This window comes from Aythya marila (genome assembly GCF_965140915.1).
Source record: "Aythya marila genome assembly, chromosome: 26".
In the NCBI taxonomy this organism is placed as follows: Eukaryota; Metazoa; Chordata; class Aves; order Anseriformes; family Anatidae; genus Aythya; species Aythya marila.
The window spans coordinates 279,828-301,590 of record NC_139067.1 but is presented as its reverse complement, the minus strand read 5'-3'; the positions used below and the strand labels follow the sequence as shown (position 1 = coordinate 301,590).

Here is a 21,763-nt window from a genome sequence, read left to right as displayed (position 1 = left end):
GGTTGGTTGCCTAGCACAGTTTCTAAACAATCACTTTTGAAAATACTGCTCTGTGAAGAGCAAGATCTTTACAAAGCTGGGAAATGACCTGCTGTATGCATGCAGTTAGCATCCTGGTTCATTCACCGGGCAAGAGGCCCCATGCCATGCAAGACTGCCTCCAGGGACAAGCCATCTGGAGGCAGTCATGTACTCTGTTATTCTTTATTTTTTATTTTTTTTTTTATTTAAACAAATATTCTTCCAACTGCTGGTATATTGTCAAAACAGAAAACAGTCTGCTTTAGAGGCTGCAATCTTCACAACTAGTTGCAAATGAGTTTTGCAATTCATCCATGTGCAAAGATAGAAGACAGCTCAGGCGTTTACTGGGGCACCCTGTTTAGCCCAGTGTTGGCCACACAGCAAAACCACACTCAAAAATGCAATTCCCCTTTGTCAAATTTCATCCTTCTATTTGGACAGAGAATGAAGGTCCCAGCTTTTTAACTCCCCCATGCACATGTGTGAGACAGTTCTAGCCCAGACTTCTCCCCAGGTCACACGCAGCACCGCCAGAGCCCCAGTAGCGCTGCCACCACCAGCACATCCCGACCAGTGTGCAGCTGGCACCTCCAGACATGTCCTCAGCTCACATGGACAGTGCCCCAGAGCGCCAGGCACACAAGCTCCTGCCCTACACAAACCCCACGCAAAGCAGCACCACATGCAGTGACCCCGAGTCACGCACCAGAAGGGCCCCTGAGCCCCCCAGCAGCTGGGGAGCAGGATACAGGCACTAGAACAGTGAACTGATTGTGTAGGGGCACCCAACCCACTGTTTAAGGCTGTCTTCTCCCAAGAAATAAGAACAATTAGAAGGAGGACTGATTTTCATTGCTTTTTTGTTGTTGTTATTAACTATAAATCAACTTAAACCTTAGGGAGAAATCTCAAGAGGCGATAAGTACTGTTCTGGGTGTAATTTGCACTTCTTTTAAATAGGATTCTCTCAACATATTTTATGTCTTCAAAGAGAAATCACTTGAAAGTTAAGAGCCGAGGAAAAATTCCCAGACTCTATTGATCATCAGCGGTGGTAACATATAAAGAGACTCCAACAGAGCTCGTTTGAAAACCTGATACACTTCAGTGTTTACGCACTAGGGTCCCTTCCTCTGCTTGCTCTGCTCTTCAGTGATGTTTTTTTCTTCCCAACCTACTTTCATAGCTAGACTGCTTCTAAAAAAAGAAAAAAACGGTCAAATGACCCTCAGACCCCCCAAGTTCACAATTAAACCGAACCACTACACATTTATCCTAAATCACTACCTATCTTATCTAAGCTCACTGATGTTTCTGGGTGAGCATCTCAAAGCCTGGGTGGGGATTTCACCACCAGCCTGGCATTCACCTGACGAGCAGTGGCCCTCATTTCCTGGTGAGTCTGAGAGCCAGGCTCTGCCTAAAACACAAACAGACCCTTGCTCTAACAGCCAGCCATCTTTCACACCCTGAATGCTGTTCTTCATTAGCAGTTTTGAGATGTTTGGAGAGACCTTAGGTACCCACACTTGCAGCATTTGTCACAGTATCACCTTCCTTGGCCTCTGCGCTATGCTGCCCAGAGGCTGGACCCAGCCCTGAAGGGTAATTATGCCTTGGTGCTATGTCAGCAGCTGTTTTACCTGTAAGCAGATGGGCTGGGGGAACCTGACCCCGGTGTCTTTTGTCACCTGTTGAATGACACCGCGTTGATAGGATTGTGCAGCCAACCAGTAAAACAACGTCGCTTGTTGGCCAGATCGCACAGGGACCAGCGCTGCCAGCAGCCCAGCCAGCCTGAACCAGGGCAGGAGCCCCCCTCAGCACCCTTGGGCTCATTCCCACTGCTCACCTTGCCCTGCTCAACCTAAAGCTGAAAACATCTGAATTTAGCTTCCATAAAACCCAGACCAGCAACTCTAGCCCCGTGTTACACAAGCTGAGCCAACATGCAAGGATTTTTTTCTACTGTTTGTTTTTGCAATTTTCTCCAGGCAATCCCTTCTCTCTAACCTTTGCAAAGATGTACCGGTGACAGGGCTAATGACCTTGCATCAGCTGAAGCACAGCACAACATGAACAGCCTCGGAGATCAAGTATCTGTTTCCCAGCGCTGACATTGCTCCTCTTTCCCCCCGCTCTGCAGCAGCGCAGGCCAGCCTAATTCATAGGGCTTCTCTTTGTAATGTTATAAATTTCAAAGCAAATCTTGTACATCCACCAGAATTAACTTCAGTTATTCAGATGCCTGTTAACAAGCCACTAAAAGGCATAATCCTCATACAGGGCCAGGCAGTTGCAGTCCTTTACTGGATGTTGCTTAAGCAATCCTCAAGAAAAAATGTGGATTTTTAATCCGTAGATGCAAATCTGCTGTCTTCATTTCCTAGTTTTTATTAAGAAGAAAAGATTATACAAACCCTTGAAATACAGCAATATAAAACATACCACTCCAGGCACTGCAAAGTGTCTTTTAAATTTGAGTTAATTTTCTGTGCATGAAGAAGGTGCTGCTGTTAAAGTGCTATTTCCACAATGCTCTGTGTGAGGTTTAGACCACTTGCCTGCTCTTTTGGAGCCTGCTCTTCTTGTGGTACAAGCAAACAGCAAGTACCAATTCATGGCAATCTAAATCCAAAACAGGCTTTAAGGAGCATCTTAAGGCCTATACATTCACTGAAAAAAGCCAATCCTAGATGAAGTGAGGGATGCTTTTTACAACACAAGCACGTGTGCCAGAAGGAAGATGATAGTTAAAGCAACTCCACCATCTTACAGTACAAATAGGGTGAGAAAGAATTGGAAGGCTTTTCTCCCAGCCCAAAGAGTTCATTTCCTAGCAGATCAAAAATTTTCATCATGTTTGCCCTGATTATAAGTGGAGCCCTACTTTGTTGTTTTTTTTTTCAAGTGAGAACACCCTGACTAAAACTAATTCTGAGACTTGAGGATATGACTCCTAATTTCAGAGTGGCCTTGACACAAGCTGTGACTTTCTCAGATTGCTTTCAGTTGAAACACTAAATGGAAATTTAAAATGAAATGTCAACCACCACTCAGTACACCAAAGACATGAGATTTGTCCCTTCTCCACACAGAAAAAAAAAATTAAAATAGTAATGAATAGCCCAACAATTAGGATGTCACCCAGTGCAAAACTAATTGTATGTCTAGGTCTTCTTACTTTGCAAGGATAATGGGTGTTTTAGGAATGCAGAATGTTTTTATACTCCTCAAATAATAGCATATGCAACCCTTCACACCAGTGAGAGGCCAGGTAGAAAATGCTGTCTCTCAAACTATTTCATCAAGTATCTACAACTGCAGAAACTTTTCTTTCCTATTGTCATGTGGAGAAAGACAAAGTATTTTTGTTTTGTGGCCAAAGGGATACTAAAGAAATGGCATACAGTCATGTAACAGTGCAGTTTTTGATGAAAGAAGGCTAATACTCCCTTTTTAGTTGCGGAAATTTAATTGGTTTGCGAGGATTATTTCTAATATTCATTTAAGTCAGTATGTCATGGCTTGACTAATGTTGCTAGATATCTGAATTTGGCAATACAGCTGCATTCTGTACACAGTAATGATGTTATCATGCTGCCTCAGAGATGTCCTAAATATTTCTGTTCTATTTAAACGCTAAAAGCTTGGATAATAGCTGATCAGCAATAGGGCTACTTTGCAAATACTGCACTGTAAATGTTGGCAGATTTTCCCTGCTACATTTTTATAATATAAATAATTTCAGAATGTAGGTCTTGCATAGCATATCATTCACCTGTTTCATAAGGACTTATTCAATTCATGCCCCATTAAGGGCTGCCCTTGGCACAATCAAACACAAGAAAACATAGAATTACCTTAGTCCTCACTGTGCCCTTTCATAAAAGAAATGGGAATTCATTCAGCTTTGATTTAAGGTCTGTTTGGTTCTCTCTGTCCACCATATCCATGTGCTAAGGTGCACGTGCAGGCCTGGGGTTTCTTGTTTGACGTAATGGAGCTCATTAAAGAATTATGTTTCAAGTCTATATGTGCATGTCCACTCTATCTTTAACATCCTGTAATTAATAATTCGATAAAAATAGTGTGAGATTCTGTTGTTATGGGGTAGATTGCATCTGCAATTACCCTGTGTGCAACATAAAAGTTCTACTAAAATTTTAATTACTGTGTGAAGGAGCTTTCAGATCCCTTTGGCAACACTCACAGGCTTCCTCCTTTAATTAGAAGATATCTCGCTAAATATTGATAGCATTAAGCCACAGTCACAGTCGCATAGATCTGAAATGGCTTGGATACTATCTGCTGGAATCTCATCAGCAGCTCTCACACGGGCCTGGGAACACGGGAAAGAGCTGACTGAATAATTCACTGAGAATCGTTCACTCATAAATGTAGTCTGCCTTTATTGCCTGACAAATGGCTGGGAGCTGGTCTGATTGCCTCACGCCTGTTTGTTTATCTGAATGCAGCTGAAGAACCAATCGCATTTTTTTGAACTGCAGACAGATTGCAAAGCCTCCACGAGGAGTCTTTCAGCCGCAGCATTCCGTTTCCATTGACCCATAGAAAAAATCAGGTCAGAGGAGACCTGTGGAGGTCACTTTAGTCTCAGGTGACCTTTCTGGTCATGCTGTGGTTTCCAGCTGCATCATGGCACAGGGACAGCAGGGACACCAGGAGCTGAGTCCAAGCGGGGGGCACAGGGTCCAAGGCACAGTCTTCACCTTAAGGCCTAAAATACACTGCACTGCACCCAAAGTGCTGGCCAAACAGTAAGTTTTGCAGTTGCATACGAGAAGCTGCTGGCTTCAAGCACAGCAGCTCTAAAGCCTCGGCCAGAGCCACCGAGGAGCAGCCTCCACCCTCCCAAACACTCAGCCATAAGCCTCCCTGCAGCAATTTACCCTTTCTGACTTTTGCACAGTCGCTCACCATCAAAAACCAGGCCATTACAGGTAGTTTGGTCTTCGTTAAACTAAATAAATGCTGGATATCTGCAGCAAAAGAGCATTCAAATAACTAAAAATGCAATTACTGTTGCTGACGTGCATAATATTTCTTGTACAGTTTATTGAAAATTATTTCCAGTTACTTAGCATTTCAGCTAATCTAAATGTTACCTCTGGGTACTTGATTATCTGTAGCTGTTACAGAAAAAAAAATGCACAGAGTCAATGATTCACAAAGCAGTTGAGTAAACAGGGACTCAAATTATACCCACATTTTCTGATCGGAGCTTTTTAGCTGGACAGCCTCCATCTATGGGATGAAGCATATAATAGAGGCGAACTTTGCTGGCATGTTTCCGACTCTGGAAAAAGAAAGAAAAAGAAAAAGCAAGAAATGAAGTTACAAAAAAAGCAAGATGCTCTACTGCACTGCATACAAAACCAAACTGCAGTAAGACTTCACATCCCTTTGAGATGTGTATACAAGGTGGGAGGAGAAAAGGGGGAAAAGACACAGGTGAGAAACACCTGCATCCTGTGTGGGTTTCCAGGAGCTTTTACAGAGCTCTCCCCCGAGCCGAACTGAGCTGTAGGGAGGTTAGGGCACCTGCTATTAGCAGGAGAAATGGTCCACCTTCACCCCACTCCATGCGAAGTCCTGCTGCCTACAGCTCCCCAAAGGCACAGAGGAAATAAAGAGGTAAGAGAAGAGCAGTGTTTGTTATCGGACCATTTCCACACCAGGAGAGACTGAAAAGATCAGGGTTATTAAGCTTCAGGAGAGACAGGATGGAATCATAAGGGATTAGATGCATACACACAGACAGAAACACACAGTTTCTACACTTCCAGAAGAATAAAATACATAAAGGGAATAAAACCTCACTCTCTAGGAAATAAGCCAACTGATACCTGCCAAAGGTTTGAAAGAAATTTCTCCCATGGGTAAATTATCAGATAATTGTGCATTATATGAATTCTCCTGCTTTCCTTAGAAGCAGCTGGGGCTGGCTCCGCATCGCCCTCCAGCACCAGCACCGCATTGGATGCAGCCAGAGCGTGCCGGCAGGAGCATTGCCCTGGTCACACCAAGAGGCAGAGCCATCCCCAGAGCTGTCAGCCTGCAAAGCAAGATGTAAAAGCTGCTGCAGCAGGAGCACAGACACGCACCTTCAAAAACACTACCTCGCAGTCGGAGCTCTCGCCTTCCAGTAGATGGGAGGGGAAAATAGCCTGTAACTACTAAATAGGTGCATCCAGAGCCCAGACATGCACGGCAGCTATTATTATGCAAATGTTTTCTCAGAATCTCCATTTTTGATTGCCTTATGGAACAATGGCACCATAATATTACAATTTCAGATCACAGATTTGCAATTTTAAAATATTAAATTATCATTAGCATGTACTGGAACATTCTTTTTCCTGTGGCGTGAACGTGGAGCTAAATTTGCACGGAGCTAAATTTGTATGCATAAATGTGACTATGCAATATTTTTTTTTAATGGAGCAAATCAGTCAAGATAAATAATGGCAAATATCTTTCCCTAATTTCACTTCCTGTATCCATTTAGAAAATGCAATTTTCCCTGACAGAACTCAAGCTCTCTTTGAACTTGCTGCTATCAGAGCTTAGCACAGGAAACCCCAAAAGCTTCAGCTACCAGTGATTAGCAGTCCAGATAGCAATGGCATAATTAAGAAATGACAACATAAATGTTTGAAAGGCAAACAACAGTTGTGGAACATCAGCCTCACTATCTGGTACTGATCCTGCCTCAATGTTTTCTTGTCAGGTTTGGGCTAATCCTGCATTTCTTGATGTCTTCTTGTATGCAGCTCCCCTATAGAATGTATAGGTTACAAAGTTTTTCCATCTTTTGGTTTGGGTGTGGTTTTTTTTTAAGTCTTTTAAATATGAAAAGATTTTAACACTAATCATTCCTATTGTTCTTTTCTGTGGCACTCACCTGTGCAATACATGATGTCTGAATGGCAGCAGTAAAAGGCAACAAAGCTTCAGCTTTTTGTAAAACACCTCTTACTTTATTTACGCATTTGTTTGGACTTATGAATGCTAAGGAAAAGGAATAACTTATGTTTGGCATAATGTTGAACTACATGGTCCCTATGCGGCCTTATTATCCTATGGTTATAAAAGCAGAGCTTAACATCACCCCCAGCTTTTGCAAGTAAGTAGTGAGTACCTCATTCCCTTGAAGGAAGCAGAGGTAGCACAGCCTATTTGTCAAACCATTTTATCTCTGGTCTTTCCTACATTTACATGTGTATTTATCATCCTAACACCACAGCAAGAGTGAAATGATTGTTCTTGGTGTGCTGCTTGCAAACAGCCCTGCTGGTTATCTTCTCTCCACAAAGCCACCAAAACCCACTGCAGCAGTGATACGCGGAGAAGGTGAATGCTGGCAGTGACAGCGATGCTCCGCAATGCTCCATGGCCACTTCTGGCAGGACAGCTTGTGGCACGGGCTGAGCTGGGCGCTGCTCACTTGCCATCCAAGTGGAAGTACCTGAGGAACAGGGGGCAGAGGAACAGCCGCACACAGGAACCACAAAACCAGCATAAATGGGATCAGGGCTCACGCAGCTCCTGTTTTGATCCCCCTCACAGCACCCATGAGACTTAAAAAAGACAAATTTTTGTCACAGCTGTAAATCTGTGGTCTGGAACAAGAACACCGCCTTTGAAGGTATCTGCCTGCTCATCAATAGCCGCCACAACTTATTCTAGGGTGCACTAAGACAGTGTTTCTGTGCCTGTGAATATTTCCTTTGTAGCTTTACAAAGTGTTATGCCAAAGGCACTTTCACTTGAATTCTGTCTCTAGTGTCTGGAAACAACTCCTATAGCAGGGAAGAAGTCTAGCTTAATACTACATACATGCTTTAAAAACAACCCTCTCTGTGTGATGTGGGGGGGGGGGAGCTCAGAAAGGCAGTTTTCACATAGCAACTGCAGGCTTCTGCATTGTAAGTTCATGCTATTGTTAGAAGGCTCATCAATAAAAGTAAACAGATCATTTCTATCTATATCAAACCTATTCTAATACCAAGGACTATGGCTGAGGCAGCAGCATCCCAGCAATGCAACCCTAGCACAGAAAAGAACAAAGCAGAGCTGAGTTGCACTATGAAATGCGATTTGATTTTGCATAAATCAAGTTTTGCAGCACAGTTCTGTCCAGAGCGTGCAGCAGGGAGGCGAGAGCAGACAATCAGGGCTCTGTGGGAAGGACAGCAGCTGGCAGGACCCTGTGAGCTGCAGGCGAGGCTGTTTTCGGACAGAGCAGATGATTTCTGCCTCTGGAGCTAGGACAGCAAGGGATGAGAAGTGAAAGCACTGGCTTATGGAGGATTTGCTCGCTGCTGCAGTAATTTAGCAGCTTTTTTTTGTACGTTTACCAGCAACAGCAATGTCCTTGGGAAGGACCGAGGCACCTCTCCCTCTACAGGGCCAGGAGTCTCTTGAAGAGGCATTAGCTGGGGGTTCACTGGGCTGGACAGCACCGGCAGTGATGCCTCCTTCCTGCAGCCTGGCAGAGGGTGCAGGAGGCTGCCAGCAGCCCCAGCCCAGCAGCCTGTGGCAGCCCAAGGGTCTGTTCCCACTTTGCACTGCTGATTTAAGCTGACCTGACAGTCTGAAATATTTCACCATCTTGCAAGGGACTTCTTCCCTTACCCCAGCCACCTCACCAGCTTCAAACCAACTGCTCTGCTGCTTTCCTCACGCTGTGATTGCTTCTGATCCGATTTCTCTATTCTCCACAGTTCTGTTTATCATCTGCTTTTTCACTCTTCCGCTCGCAGCATCATGTTTTCAGTCAGCCTGCCTTTCCTTTCTTGCTCCCCCCCTCCTCCATGCCCTGCTCTCGAGCCAAAGCCACCAGACCTCCTTTTGCCGGGGACACGCAGTGCGTCAGGCACAGGCAGAGACTGTGCAGGAAATGGGAAAAGGAACTGTAATGGCAATGCTAATGGCTGTGGCTTCACTTAGCTTGCAATAAATTCTTTTCCAGAAGACCGTTGGTTGGATTTTAATCCTTTTAGTGTGTACCGTGTCGATCCTTTTTGTATGCTGGCAGTTTCTTAATTAAATTGCCACAAAACATGCAGTCATATGATTACATCAACTTTATTATCTATATGTGCCCTACTTGTAATCTCATCAAAAGACAGAAAGTTATTTTGGCTAGACCCAGTTCCCCACACCTCATGCAGAAGGCCAGTCACACTGTCTGCCTGAGACCATGCCGTGCAGCCCGCCCTGGAGGGGCTCTGCCCCCCATCACCTCCCAGGAGCTCCCTGCTCTTCCCAAGGCCTGACCAAGGCCAGCGGTGATGATGCTGGGTGCGTGGCCAGCTCCTTCCAAGCACTGGTTTGCAAATGACTGGACTTGCTGATTCAAAAAAGCAACATCCTAGATTTCATAATCGTTTAACAAACTTTCCAATTCCTACTGGAACGGAACCAATTTCTCCCTCATTCTGTGATATAACAACATCCTCTGCTTTTCTAAAATAGAGGACAGAAGTATTTTCAGAAAACGCCTTCCTTTTTTTGCCTCTCCTACCCACACAATGAGCAAACACTATTGTCAAGATCCCCGTTGTTCGCTGCAGAGACAAACTCCGTCTGTTATTCCAGACGCTGCTGGGTGCCAATGTCCTTTTTCTCTCTTTGTAATTTTTGCAAAGCCTCATTTATAATTTATGGTCATTTCTATCCACTTCCCCTTTTCCTCTGTGAGTTAATTTTTTAAAATGTGTCTCCTCACACTTGTTACTTCCTGGGCACACAGATACGTGTCCGTAATTCCCAATTACATACAACTGGATTTACACTGCTAGGAAGCTGGCTTCTTTAAAGCAACGGGTAGACACATTTCCAGTTTAGACATTAATTTGCTCACACATAAAGGTAATTAACTGCTGATCTACTCACCCAAACAAAGTGGAAGCAACCACTGGCCCCTTCCATTTTTTCTACATCCATGATCATTCCCTCCCTGCCTGTTTAGTCCAGAGAAGGGGCTCCGATGTGCACCAGGAGCAGTCCCTGCTACATGCCATGGGGACCATTTCACAGCCCCAGCAGCATCTCCTAACTCTTTATTCTGCAACTTAAAAAATGAAACAAAAAGGAAAAAAAAAAAAAAAGACTTCAGATGCTCCAAGTAAAACAAATAGCTGTGACCTGCTGCACCCAAAGCCGGTGACTTGTAAGGGATTAAAGGGGCTGCTTTGTCTTCCGCTCTGCTCAGCTCTGCAATCACGCAAGGTCGAAGTGTCCAGCCCAAGCCTGGCAAGTTTAATTAAAATCAACATTGTTGTTGCTACAGCCACCTTAACAAGAGAAAAGAGCCACCCACTCGAGGCTCCTTTGAGGGTGGCCCTGGATCAGCACCCAGCGCCACAGCGCATTTCCTGAGGAGCTCAGAACCAGCACCAGGACCACCTCCCGGCTTACCTGGGCGCCAAACCTAGGAGGAGCCTCAGAGTCTTAGAGAAGGGCTCCTGGGCTGATCTTGTTCAATGGCAGAGAAAATGCTGCCCTTGGGTTTCTTCCCTTGGTGCAGTCTCCAACCCACAGGCAAACCAGGGGGGTCGCACCATGCCCGGTGCAGCAGGGACAGCACAGGCTCCAGGGCTGTGTGATGCTCGCTTGCTTACAGGATTTATTCCATAGCTGGAAACCCCTGCCCTGCCATCCTACAACTGCCCATTCAACCAGGACCTATGCTCAGCTCTGCAGGCTCCTGCATGATAGATAGCTGCAGGCCAGCAGAACGGTAAGGCATGAATTTTCTGTCTCAGGAACCACCATTTCATCTTTAACTTCACCATCTCCTATACTGATTTAAACTGTAGCCAAAGTATCTCTGGTCCTGCACACCGCAGCATGCCCTGCAGAGAGAACAATCACTGCCTGCTCCCAGCTGCTGCTCACAGAGCATGAGGTGGCATGGCTCGGCACTGTTCCCTCATCCACCCCGAGTACCCGTGACTGCCGCCAACTCCACTTCTCCCCCAGACACGCTGAGAGTCCCTCATTGCTTCTCCAGCATTTCTGATGCAGGTGAATTGTACATTCAGGCTAATGCAAATCTGCATTTACTTTTCTTTTGGTGTTCTGGGATTTATTTTTTTTTTTTTTGCAAGCAGTGCACATCCCTGTGAATGTGCCCAGGGAAAGGGGAGCTGGGAGAGAGTGTGAGCAGGGCAAGAACCTGAGGCAAGCTTCATGCAGCAAGCTTGACCTTTGCTGTTTGCTTGCAACCAGCTTCCCAGCTGTATGCAAGCCCTTTATCAAGGTATTTGTGGCATTTAAAACCCTTTAAACTTGTAGAAAAGCAGTTCCTCACATGTCCCTGCTCAACATGCCTTTACCCTCAGATCTGTGCCAGGGGTGTGTACAGAGGTGCCGTGGGTGGGTGCCTTCGCTGCAGCCATGGGATTTCTCTGCTGCCTTGACCCAAGCCATGCACAGACATCAGGTTCCCCCTGACAGAAACAGATCAATTTCAAGCAGCTCGAGCCCAGGTTTCTCAGCTCAGACTGGTCTGCCACAGGTACTCAGGGTGCTTACGGCTGCATTAACCTCACTGTTATGGTCCTGACACAATGGGAAACAGCACCAGAAGAGTTAACTCAGATACATCTCCTCCTTACGAAATTTACCCAGCACAGTGCTGCAAAGCAGCAAACAGCAGCAATGCTTGGCTGTTCTCATTCTATCTCTGTGTGTTTGAAACAAATCACTTTTAAAGTATGTCAGTGCAACTCGCTTCTGAGAACCTGCTCAGCCCCGGTGCAGTGCGTGGGCGGATTTTGTCACAACACACAAAGACAACTAAAGACTCTGCTTTCAAACACCTGGAATCCAAATCCAAACACAGCTTTGAGTTTAAAATATTAAAGAAAAGCAGGAATCAATATCTGGAACAGACAAATGCCTTCCTGTGCATCAGCACAAAGGGGCTGCCGCAGGAAAGAGAGGCTTCTCCCCGGGGATGGCGTGGCTGGGGGCTCATCCCAATCACGCAGCTGAGAGAGGTGCCCTCACTTCCAGCCCAGGAGCCTCCCTGGCTTGATGGGGCATCCCTTGTGCCCCTCCATCACCTCCAGCCCCAGGATGGATCTCATCCCTGGTGGGTTTTACCACTGCTCAGTGAGTAGCCTAACGAACTTCAGTTATTTTTAGCCAGAAACGGGACTCTGTGCAGAGGGAACCTTGGAAGGGAGCTGCATGAGAAGTCTTTATCTGTTCTGCTGCTGCTGCTGCTTAGCAATAGGTTTGGACACTGGGAGTGCATTAAAAATAATGCTTGGCCGTTAATGTTTACAACAGTATAGCAACATGGAGCCTTGTAAAATACCAGTTTAATTTAAATTGGTTTCCTGGAGCACACTACTCTAGTAGCTAATACTGCCCTGGTGAGTATGTACTTACTGTATGCAGAAAAGGGAAGAGGTATCACAGCAATCTCACCATAAAAACTGACACCCACGTATATCTTTCATATATGCTGTGAGGTCGCATTTACCTCAACATATTTTACTTGCTGCTGGTAAATGGCACGACACAAAGTGGATGCCAAGGCAATTTGCAAAGGTCTGTATGTGCACATACAAAAAACAGAATGGCACCTACATCATCTTTGCAACCAAACAACACACGCACACATTAGAAGCTTTCTTTAGTCTGAATTTTGTTTCCCAAGCTGAGGTTCTACCAAACACCAGTACAACCTGCAGAATAATCTGCAGAAGTTTGAGCAACCACTTGAAACTATATACTGTGCATACAATGCAGCAAAGCAAATTCTCAGCAGTTGGTGGGAAGGACATAGGAACAACAGGTAGGACATGTCCCATCCTCCTTCATCCTCTGAAGTATTTGCAGGTTTTTCTCACTACAGCAAACCAAAACTTTGCAGGTAGGTGCCATGGCACAACAGACTAGCTAGCGATGCTAGCATTCCTTCAGCAGCACCCAACCAACACCAACAGGCACTTTGACAGACCAGAGCCTTGTGTAGTTTCGCTTCCAGCTGAAATGTGTCCTCTCTGCTCCTCCATCCTGGAAATGCCCGCAGCACCTCGTGTGGGGAGCTCACATCACACACAGAATATTCCAGCTCCTTGTGTTCTGGTGCAGCATTTATTTTGTTAACTGGAATATATGCTCCTTCGCTGCATTAATATTTCAGATACAAGATTGCCTCTCTGAGCACACACATTTTGATCCTTAAAGCACTGATGTGCCAATGGTAAACAATGTTTATTATTCCTACTGACAAGCCATCATTTTATGCAAAGTTTCCCAGAGCAGGACAGCCCAACTGGAAGCAGATTAACTTGAGCACCACTCCAGCCCGTGCAGACAGAGTATTGATGGGGCTGTCGATACTGTGCGCCTGCTTTGCCCACTGTGACAGGGTGAGAAATTCCAAAGAACACTCGGCTCCCAGAGATGAGCCAAAGGGCACAGCACTGTATTTATTCTCTGGAGTTTGCTCTGCATTTGAATTTTAATACACTTTTCCTTTGCCCTCCCCCTGCCTCTCAGGCTACACAGTGAGCATTTAAACGTCATTCCTTCATTTCGCAAGGTGAGCCAATAACAGCACATCCACATGACACTTTCCTGGGCTTCTCTTCCTTCAAACCTGGTGTATTTCTTCATTTTAAATGAAAAAGTAAAGTACCATCTGAACACCTGAAGCAATAAAGATTACAATGAAGAAAAGTGTTATAGCAGCTTAAGGAGCAAATGTGGTGATGAATATGCAGCTCAAGGTGGAATCTGAAAGCAACTTTGCATATTTGGTAATTTTCCTGCAGGATTTTCAAGGAGAAACTTGAAAATAAATTGTACCATCTTTCTAATGGCTGTGAATACTTCTATACAGCAATGAGGATTCAGAACTAACTAAGAAACCTTATCTTTCTAATTTACAGAGCAGCACACCAAAGTGACTGCTACAGCCCTCTCTCAACAACAGAGATGGTAGAGGGTGTTAAATTATGGGTAATCAAGACATTATTCAGGAAAGAGGTCTGCCACTCCAGAAGGATGCAGAAATACCTAAATCCTCTCTGGAACACAGGTTTTCAATGCACTTTCAGCAAGTAAACCACATCTTATTTCCCCCCTCCTCCTCTGCTTGGCACAGGCTACTTCCACAACCACTGCTGCCCGCTGACCTTCTCTGATTTCTCTGATGCTCTTCCCCTTGCAGAGGGATAACAGCGGTCGCTGAGTGTATTGATCCCCTGCTGAAGTGGTCGCACATCTGCAGGGGCTTCTGCTCACAGGGAACAGCCCCAGTTATCCCTCTGCAATGCTTTTGAAGGGTGAAAGGTGTTGGAATAGCAATGCTTTGCTGATAAAAGCTGCAGGAGCTGATTCACGACCACACTGCTGTGACACAAGCCTGAACCCCAACCTTTCCACCGGCTCCCACCTCCTTGCAAAGGGCTCTGCGCTAAGGTGTGGACACTGGGTCACTACTCTTTTCCTGCTTAAAAACAAAAATCAGCCCTCTCATTTCAAAGTTGTGTCGGAAGGCACACACTGTCTGTGCAAAGACAGAGCAGGAAGGTGCCTTCTTGGCGCGCTGCCCGGCCCCATGGGAACCCTACAGCAAAGCCCAGGACCTTGCCCCTCTCCCCTGACTCTCCTCAGCCTCCAGACAGAGTTGCACAAAGCACATAAAATAAGGGCAGTATTTTGCTGTATGTCACGTTGGTAGCAAAAATATGCTGCAAATACTCTGATTCTTTTGTCATTTTTCCACTACACTTGCCCTTGGAAATAATACTGCTTAATACTGCACGACTGACATCAAATTATTTCTTATTCCTGGCAAAGTCCTGCAGCAGAAAAGAAGAGTTATTGGTTGATGATTTGGGGAAGGAGACGAGACAGCGATTGGAACTGACTACTCCTATTTGGCAAGATAAAAACATCCCCCTTTCATACACCATTTCCCTCCTTTTCTTACAGAGAAACGTCTTATTTTGCATGCGCAAAGGAGCCAAGATTTCACCGCCTGGCACAAAGGCTGCAGGCCTCCCTTGGCTGTGACGAGGAGCCAGGGGATGAATTCCCCAGCTCTCCCTGCTCCAGCTCAGTCACAGTGCTGTGGACCCACACAAATCACGGCACAGAGGGAGATGCGTTCCCCACACAGACCTTGAGCCTCAGACTCTGGCTTTGCAGTCCAGCCTCCAGCCGGTGCCTCCCCCCTGCTCTCAGCCTGGGCCAGCACCAGGCAGCAGCAGAGGGGAGCACCTCCTGGCCCAGGGTCCCCATGCAGCTCCCCGAGCAAGGCTGGAGCCCCCTGGCAGTGCTGAGGCACCTGGATGAAGCTGGGCACGTGCCGACGGCAGGGTTTTGCCTTCTGAAGTGCTGCACTTTTCCCTGTGTCAAGGGCTGGCAGCTGTGGGCAGCATGGAGCTCTCGTACCTTCACCAACAGAGTTTTGTAAAAGAATGGTCATGTTGTGAATCCAGACATTACAGAAGTGAATATTCTCGCCATAAACTCAATTTGTCCATCTGTCCAGGGAAAAGAAACACCTTATGACTCAAGTGTCTAGCAGGAAGAATGGCCTTCTCCATTCATGTAGCAGATCCTCGGAATGAACTGCTTATGAAACAGTGTCAGAGCAAGAATTATTTGCAGAAATTATTCTCCAATAATTTTCCATGATTAATGTATGTGGGGAAATCACAGACAGCCTGTCCAGTGTCTGAATGGAAAAAGGCTAAGTTCGCCTAATAAATGATTCGCTATGTATTATTTGCTCAGGTTTCTCAGAACCAAATCCAGCTTGCATTGGGAAAGAGACTGGAGCTGCAGAAAGATTTCCAGTTTGGTTTTGCAGCCAAAGCATGGGCTGCCCACAGAGCCTCCCCATGATGTTTGGTGCCACACCAAGCCACAGCAGGGCAAATGCTGCACACATTGACAGCATGGGGAGAAACATCCACAACGCTGCTCTGCCCATGCCCCGGTGACATCCCCCTGTGCAGATGCACCTTATGCAGCATCGCCTTCCCCAAAACCTCAGGGCAGGTCTGCAGACCCCCTGCCATGCCTGCGGTTTCCTCGCACTGGGATGTGAGCAGAACGCGCATTCCCTCTGGGGCAGCACCCGGAGCCAATGCTCAATAGTGCCATGTCCCACAGCGAAAGGCTGCTGCAGAGGCACTGCTGCAGGGCAGAGGCACAACAAGCTTCCCATGGGGGACAGGCCAGGCTGGGCAGGGGCCAGTCCCATCCCCCCCGGCTCCCCCTATCCCTCCAGTGCCCACGCACTGCTCTGCGCCACGCGGCCCAGTTGGGTAACAGCATTGTTGTGCCGAGCGTCTGCGGCGTCTGCTGGGATTTCACTGGGGATGACAAATGAGCACAACACCTCGCGCTAGAAATATACAACAGAAAAACATGTCGTTTTCCACATTTTGAAAACATCTGCTACGAATTAATGATTCAGCTCATACCTACAATTACAGACACAGAAGAAAAGAGATTGGCTGAGCACCCCACTGCTCTCACGTTGCTACTACTATTTTGCAGCAATGCTTCTGCCTCCTGTAGACCAAAATTTGGCAGCCGCACCACCCATTTACCAGGATCTGGAAGGTGTCCCTACAACTGCAGCCTTTGACTTCGCAGTGGCTGCTGTGGTCTGTGCTGCACAGAGGGCAGCCAAGGGAGTATTTACAGGAAACGTCTCAAGGAATTTGCCAAAACAGACATGTACGGTGCCTTATAAATAAATGTGCATTATTGTTGTTGTTATTTATTAATGCAGCACAGCATCCTTGGATACCATACATTGATTAAGCTTCCTGCATGTCTTCACTGGCCATACTGAGACAAGTGTCTACCCTACTATACCTACTCAAAGCAAATTTTTAGGAAAAATTCATCTTCGAGGCCTCGTAGCAGTCTGGTTCTGTTGAAATGCTGCAGACACACTTAGCTTAGCATATTCAAAAGCAAGGGCAAAATGCAGCTCAGCCACTCAGGCCCTGCAAATGCTGAAATCTGTCATCCCCAAGCTCTCCATGTTCATCACTGCTTTCTCCTGGAGTCCTCCAGGGAACACTGAACCTGTGCCAATGATCCTTTGCACATGCCACCAGCAGCACAGCCCTGCGGCACCACCAAGGCCAGTCCTCTGGTCCCCTGGGATTCGTACCATGCAAAGGGTGATCACCTGCTCGGTAATCCTTTGTGCACCACAAAAAGTGACCCTGCACCCTCCTCTTCATCTGAACATGAAGGAGAAAACCTGTTCTCTTTCGGGTTACTGCCGAGACAGCACCCAACCTGGGGACTCGGCTTGTGCTGCTGCCGGCCTCCCCAGCCTCCAGCATTGAGGCATGGGTGGCAGCAGCTCTCCTTTCCTGAAGGATTTCACAGCAGCATATCCTTCAGGAGTTTCCTCCCTTGTTTAATATGAATTTATTTAATTTTGTTTTGAAGATATGCAGTGCTGTTAATTGCTGTTCTAACATGTCTCTAATGATATACCCTTCTAATTGTTTATTGCTTGCCTACCTCTTAAGTGCTTGAACACATTCAGAAATACTAATCTATTCTCTGCACAATCAGTGATTCCTATTCAGCCAAGCATAGTGCAGCACATTTAATATAAAAACTTGAGTTTGTTTTGCTGAACTCTTAAGTGATTCCTTGCTAGCTACATTTATTTGAAAACTATATTTTATTAGAGGTCAAATTGTAGCCTGACTGCGGATTTAGGCAGGACAAAAAAATACATGCAGCAGACAATGTTGCAGTAACATCGTTCACAGAATAATGTGCCACCAACAAAACTGATTTTTAGAATTTTGAGTTTTCAAAGAGGAATTTTAAATGCTCATTTAACTTGCTTACTGGGAATACAGTAGCCAAAGCCACCCTATAAAACACGTAACTGAAAGAGGCATCGATGGAAGAGTTACACCCCAACAGACTGATTAACAAAAAGCATCCTACCTCATAATGGGCCACGCGCTGGGACTCGGATATTAGCTGTGCGCTGCACACTTTGCAGTAACTTTCAGTGAATAATTCCTGGTCAATGTCAGATGACTTCATCTGTTCACAGCAACAAAGAGAAGAGACAACAAACAGATTTAGTTCCAAGACACAGGTAGAGCAGGGCAGTTGTATTTGATGAAGACCCCTAAGGAGACACGGGCCAAGCAACACCTGAGTTGCGGGGTTCTTCTCACAAGAACCACAAGTTCGGAGTTCCCAAGATTTTCACACAGGCAGTCTACACCGAACACACGGTCCTAGCCCTGCCAGCACCACTACCTGCTCCTTCCAGCACCCTGCACGCCCGCGGGCTCCTGCTTTGAACCGCTCAGGCGCATCGGAGCGGTGCCGTCCTCTGCCCTGTCTGCAGGGTGGTGCAGAAACAGACCAAGGTCAGAAGTAATTAGGCAGCAGTTGTCATCAATGAAACAAGAAGTGCTGCAGTTCCTCAGCCTTTAAAAATAATAAATAAATAAATGTGGATATTACGAACTGGAAGAAGATGTTTTCGAGCTGGAAGGGTGCTCTGCTGCATTTCTCAATTTAGACACTCTGCTATATTTCTCAATTTAGAAGAAGGAAATTGCTTAGGTGATTTAGCGAGCTGTGCTGTTCCCAAGCAGCTGTTTAAATATTTGTGCATTCCCCACAATTTCCAGTGAGGACACTTGCGCTTCCAAAAAGAGCTCGGTGTGTGATCTGATTCATATGAACACTTCAGTTCTCTGTTCACACCTGCTTCCTCGCCATGCAAGCAATTGCAGGTATCAGCCTCTGAACTGATAATCACAGTGTGTATCAGGAAGGTTGAGGCTTATGAAAAACTGAACCCAGGCAGAGCAAAACCCACCAGATGTAGCTTCCCATAAAGAATATTTAAAACAAAACAAAATACATAAACTGTGCAACTGAAGAGTGAAACAGAGGGCAGTGCTTTCTAACTAATGCCAAGATAAAATCTCTGTTAATTCACAATCATCACAAACCCAGGCACAATGCAGACTGATAATTCAGTTTTTATAGTGCTTATTCCACTGACTGGGAAGAAAAGTATCATGGTAATAATCAGGTTATGATACCTCACCAGCAGAAAAGCTGCAGGGTTTGGGGACACACCAGAGCTCTGGGGCTGCTGGGTCCAGCTGTGCGGGGTCAGGATGGGACAAGGAAGCTCCGTGGGCTTGGCTGCTGCCAGCCCGCTGCAGGTGGCTGCACCACAACCCACACACACTGCAATCTCAGGAGCATTAAGGTATGTGTTACGGGTGTTTTATAAAAACAAGCAGCTGAGCAGACACCTGAGGGTCTCAGCCTGGCTCTCACCCCCAGCCCCATGAAAAAGGTTCACTTTGATGTTTGTGATCTACCAGACAAAAGATACAAACCACAGAGCTCTTCTGCTGGTGCCCTCCCGCTCTGATTCTGCAAATCACTTGCTTGTTTTCCCTTGTTCTCTGCCTGGGTTTAATCTTCATTTACTCTGTCTAGAGAACTGCTGTACTGCGAAACTTTCAAAGACACCAAAAGATCCTTTTAGGAGTACAAGAAGTGTTGCAAAATTGCATCAAAGGCAAAATAAAATGGGAAAAAAAAAAAAAAAGAAAAAAAAAACACTCAAAAATACAACAGATTGACACAAAACAAACCAAAGAATCTCATTAAATCTTAATCCAGCATCCAAGATAGAGGCATGTAATATCATTTTCATCTGCATGCAGTTCGCAATGCTCACAGTATAAACTCTCATTGCAAAAATCAGATTAAATCAAAAGCTGCTCAGTATTACCTTAGCCCTGCATGATCTGATAACAGATCCTGGGTCTACACCCAAGCATTCACGCAAGCATTCCACTGCCAGCACCCATGTGTACAAATCACCTTTGCAAAGCTACCACGAAAACGCAGACAGCCTGAGAACAAGTTTAAACTCAAGTACCAAACAGACTTTGACCTGTCCCAAATAAATATAATCGAAATGCAAAAATCCCCTTCCTTTCTCACTATGCCATTTAATTGCCTCTCTGCTGCTAGAGAGCTCTCACACAGCTTTACTGCCCAGAGTGCCTTTCTGAGGACTGACATTATATTTGGCTGGTGCAAGCTGCTAGCTCTGAATAAAGCTTTTATGTTTGGTGGCTGCTAGCTGGGTCCTTTGCCTTTTTTTTTTTATATATATTTTTTTTTTCTGTACTGTTATATTTTCCCTTCAAGGATAACATGCTGTAGCAGGACATCAAAAGGGCATCAAGTTAATACGCAGCAAAGCAGACAGATGAAGACCTCTCCATGCCAAGTAAACCAGGGTCATCACTCCATTGTGGGGCCCAGGGCTGGTGTTCCCTGGGAGCCTGTGCAGAGCCTGCAACAATGCAAGAGCCAAGAGGGGCCTGTCTGCTTCCTACAGAGGGATTCCTACAGAGATCCCATAATGGCAGCAAGGTAACCACAGGTGGCCTGCTGATGGCATCTGTGCATAACTGCAAGGGCTCCCGTCTGCAGCAAAAGGCAGATTCCAGACATGCAGACATGAAGCCTTGGGAAAAAAAAAAAAAAAAAAAAAAAAAAAAAAAAAAAAAAAGCTTTGTTGTGTCACTACCTGACCTAAAAACAGTGCTTTCTCAAGCTCGAGAAAAGCTCCTTTCCTTCCCCTCCTCTTGCCTTGTTTCAGATACACTCTACTTTATTGTTTTGTGGGTCAATGCCAGCAGTGATTTATTAACTTCTTCCACCTGCAAGTGTCATAAAGGGAGTTCATAAGCAATTAATATTTAAGTATTCCTAATCGCTTAATTCCATTTTAACTCTTGCTGCCGACAAGTGCCTAACAGTTCCCAGAACTGACTAGTCTTGGCTGATCTTCACGACATAACCTGTCTGTCAGGAGGCAGAGTGGCAACAAGGCTTTTCTGCACCGGCAGCCTCCAGCCCGTCTGGGGCTGCAAAGTTCCGCACGCCTCCAAGATGCTTGAGGAGAAGCTGATGCTGAGCAAGGAGGGATGTGTTCCCTGCTCACTCTCAAAGGCTTTTCTTGCTGAGAGCTGAGGAATTAATGTGTGATTCGCACCCTCACCAGCCGGACTCAACAACTCAGCCAAGTGGAAGCACTTGGACTGCACACCAAGGTCTAAGTACCCAAAACTCTTCGCACCTTCCTCTGGTAGAGACAGGAGCAGTGGTGCCCCCACCACAAACACTGCTCACCTCGCCCACCTTGCCTCCTCTTCTTGCAGTGGGTTTATGATTTATTATTTCCTCTCGCATCGGTGCTTGAGATTTGGAGTCCCTCCTCCCCACTGCTGATCAATAACCTCTGCACATGTCAGCTCAGCGCCTCCAGAAGTGGCAAACTGTCATAAGAGACTTCATTTTGAATACCTTGTGCCATATGGTGGCGATTCTTCTCAGCAGTTTCAGTGACTGTAACAGCTTAATGAAAATCAATTTGATGGGGTGGACTCCAGTTTCTGGCAACAGCTAGAAAGATGCTAACTGAGTTGCACTAAATTTTAGAGGAGAGCAATCCACATATTGACATCAGAGACATACTCAAAGCTGAATTGCCTCCTTAAGGAGGTGTGTTGCACCAGGCACAGGCATGTGCTGAATCTGTGCCTGTCACGAAGGACAATGATGGAAGTGAACCTGCAATAAAAGCTTCTGCAACCCAGACCCAGCTGAGACAGTGAGACCACTG

The 21,763-nt window shown here is 45.9% G+C and overlaps 1 protein-coding gene across 6 annotated transcripts in view; it reads right to left on the bottom strand.

The window, feature by feature from the left end:
• The window catches only part of ZMAT4 (zinc finger matrin-type 4), a 93,728-nt gene that overhangs the window by 30,401 nt on the left and 41,564 nt on the right, over nt 1–21,763 (bottom strand). For all 6 annotated transcript variants that reach the window (XR_014319075.1, XR_014319076.1, XR_014319077.1 and 3 more), the window contains exons 2-3: nt 18,025–18,126; nt 5,255–5,344 (exon numbers count right to left, since the gene is read on the bottom strand). Coding sequence is in view for 2 of the 6 variants with exons in the window: in XM_082779488.1 (XP_082635614.1) it covers nt 5,255–5,344; nt 18,025–18,126 (192 nt within the window). In the remaining 4 variants the exon portion in view is untranslated. The remainder of the gene's footprint in view (nt 1–5,254; nt 5,345–18,024; nt 18,127–21,763) is intronic.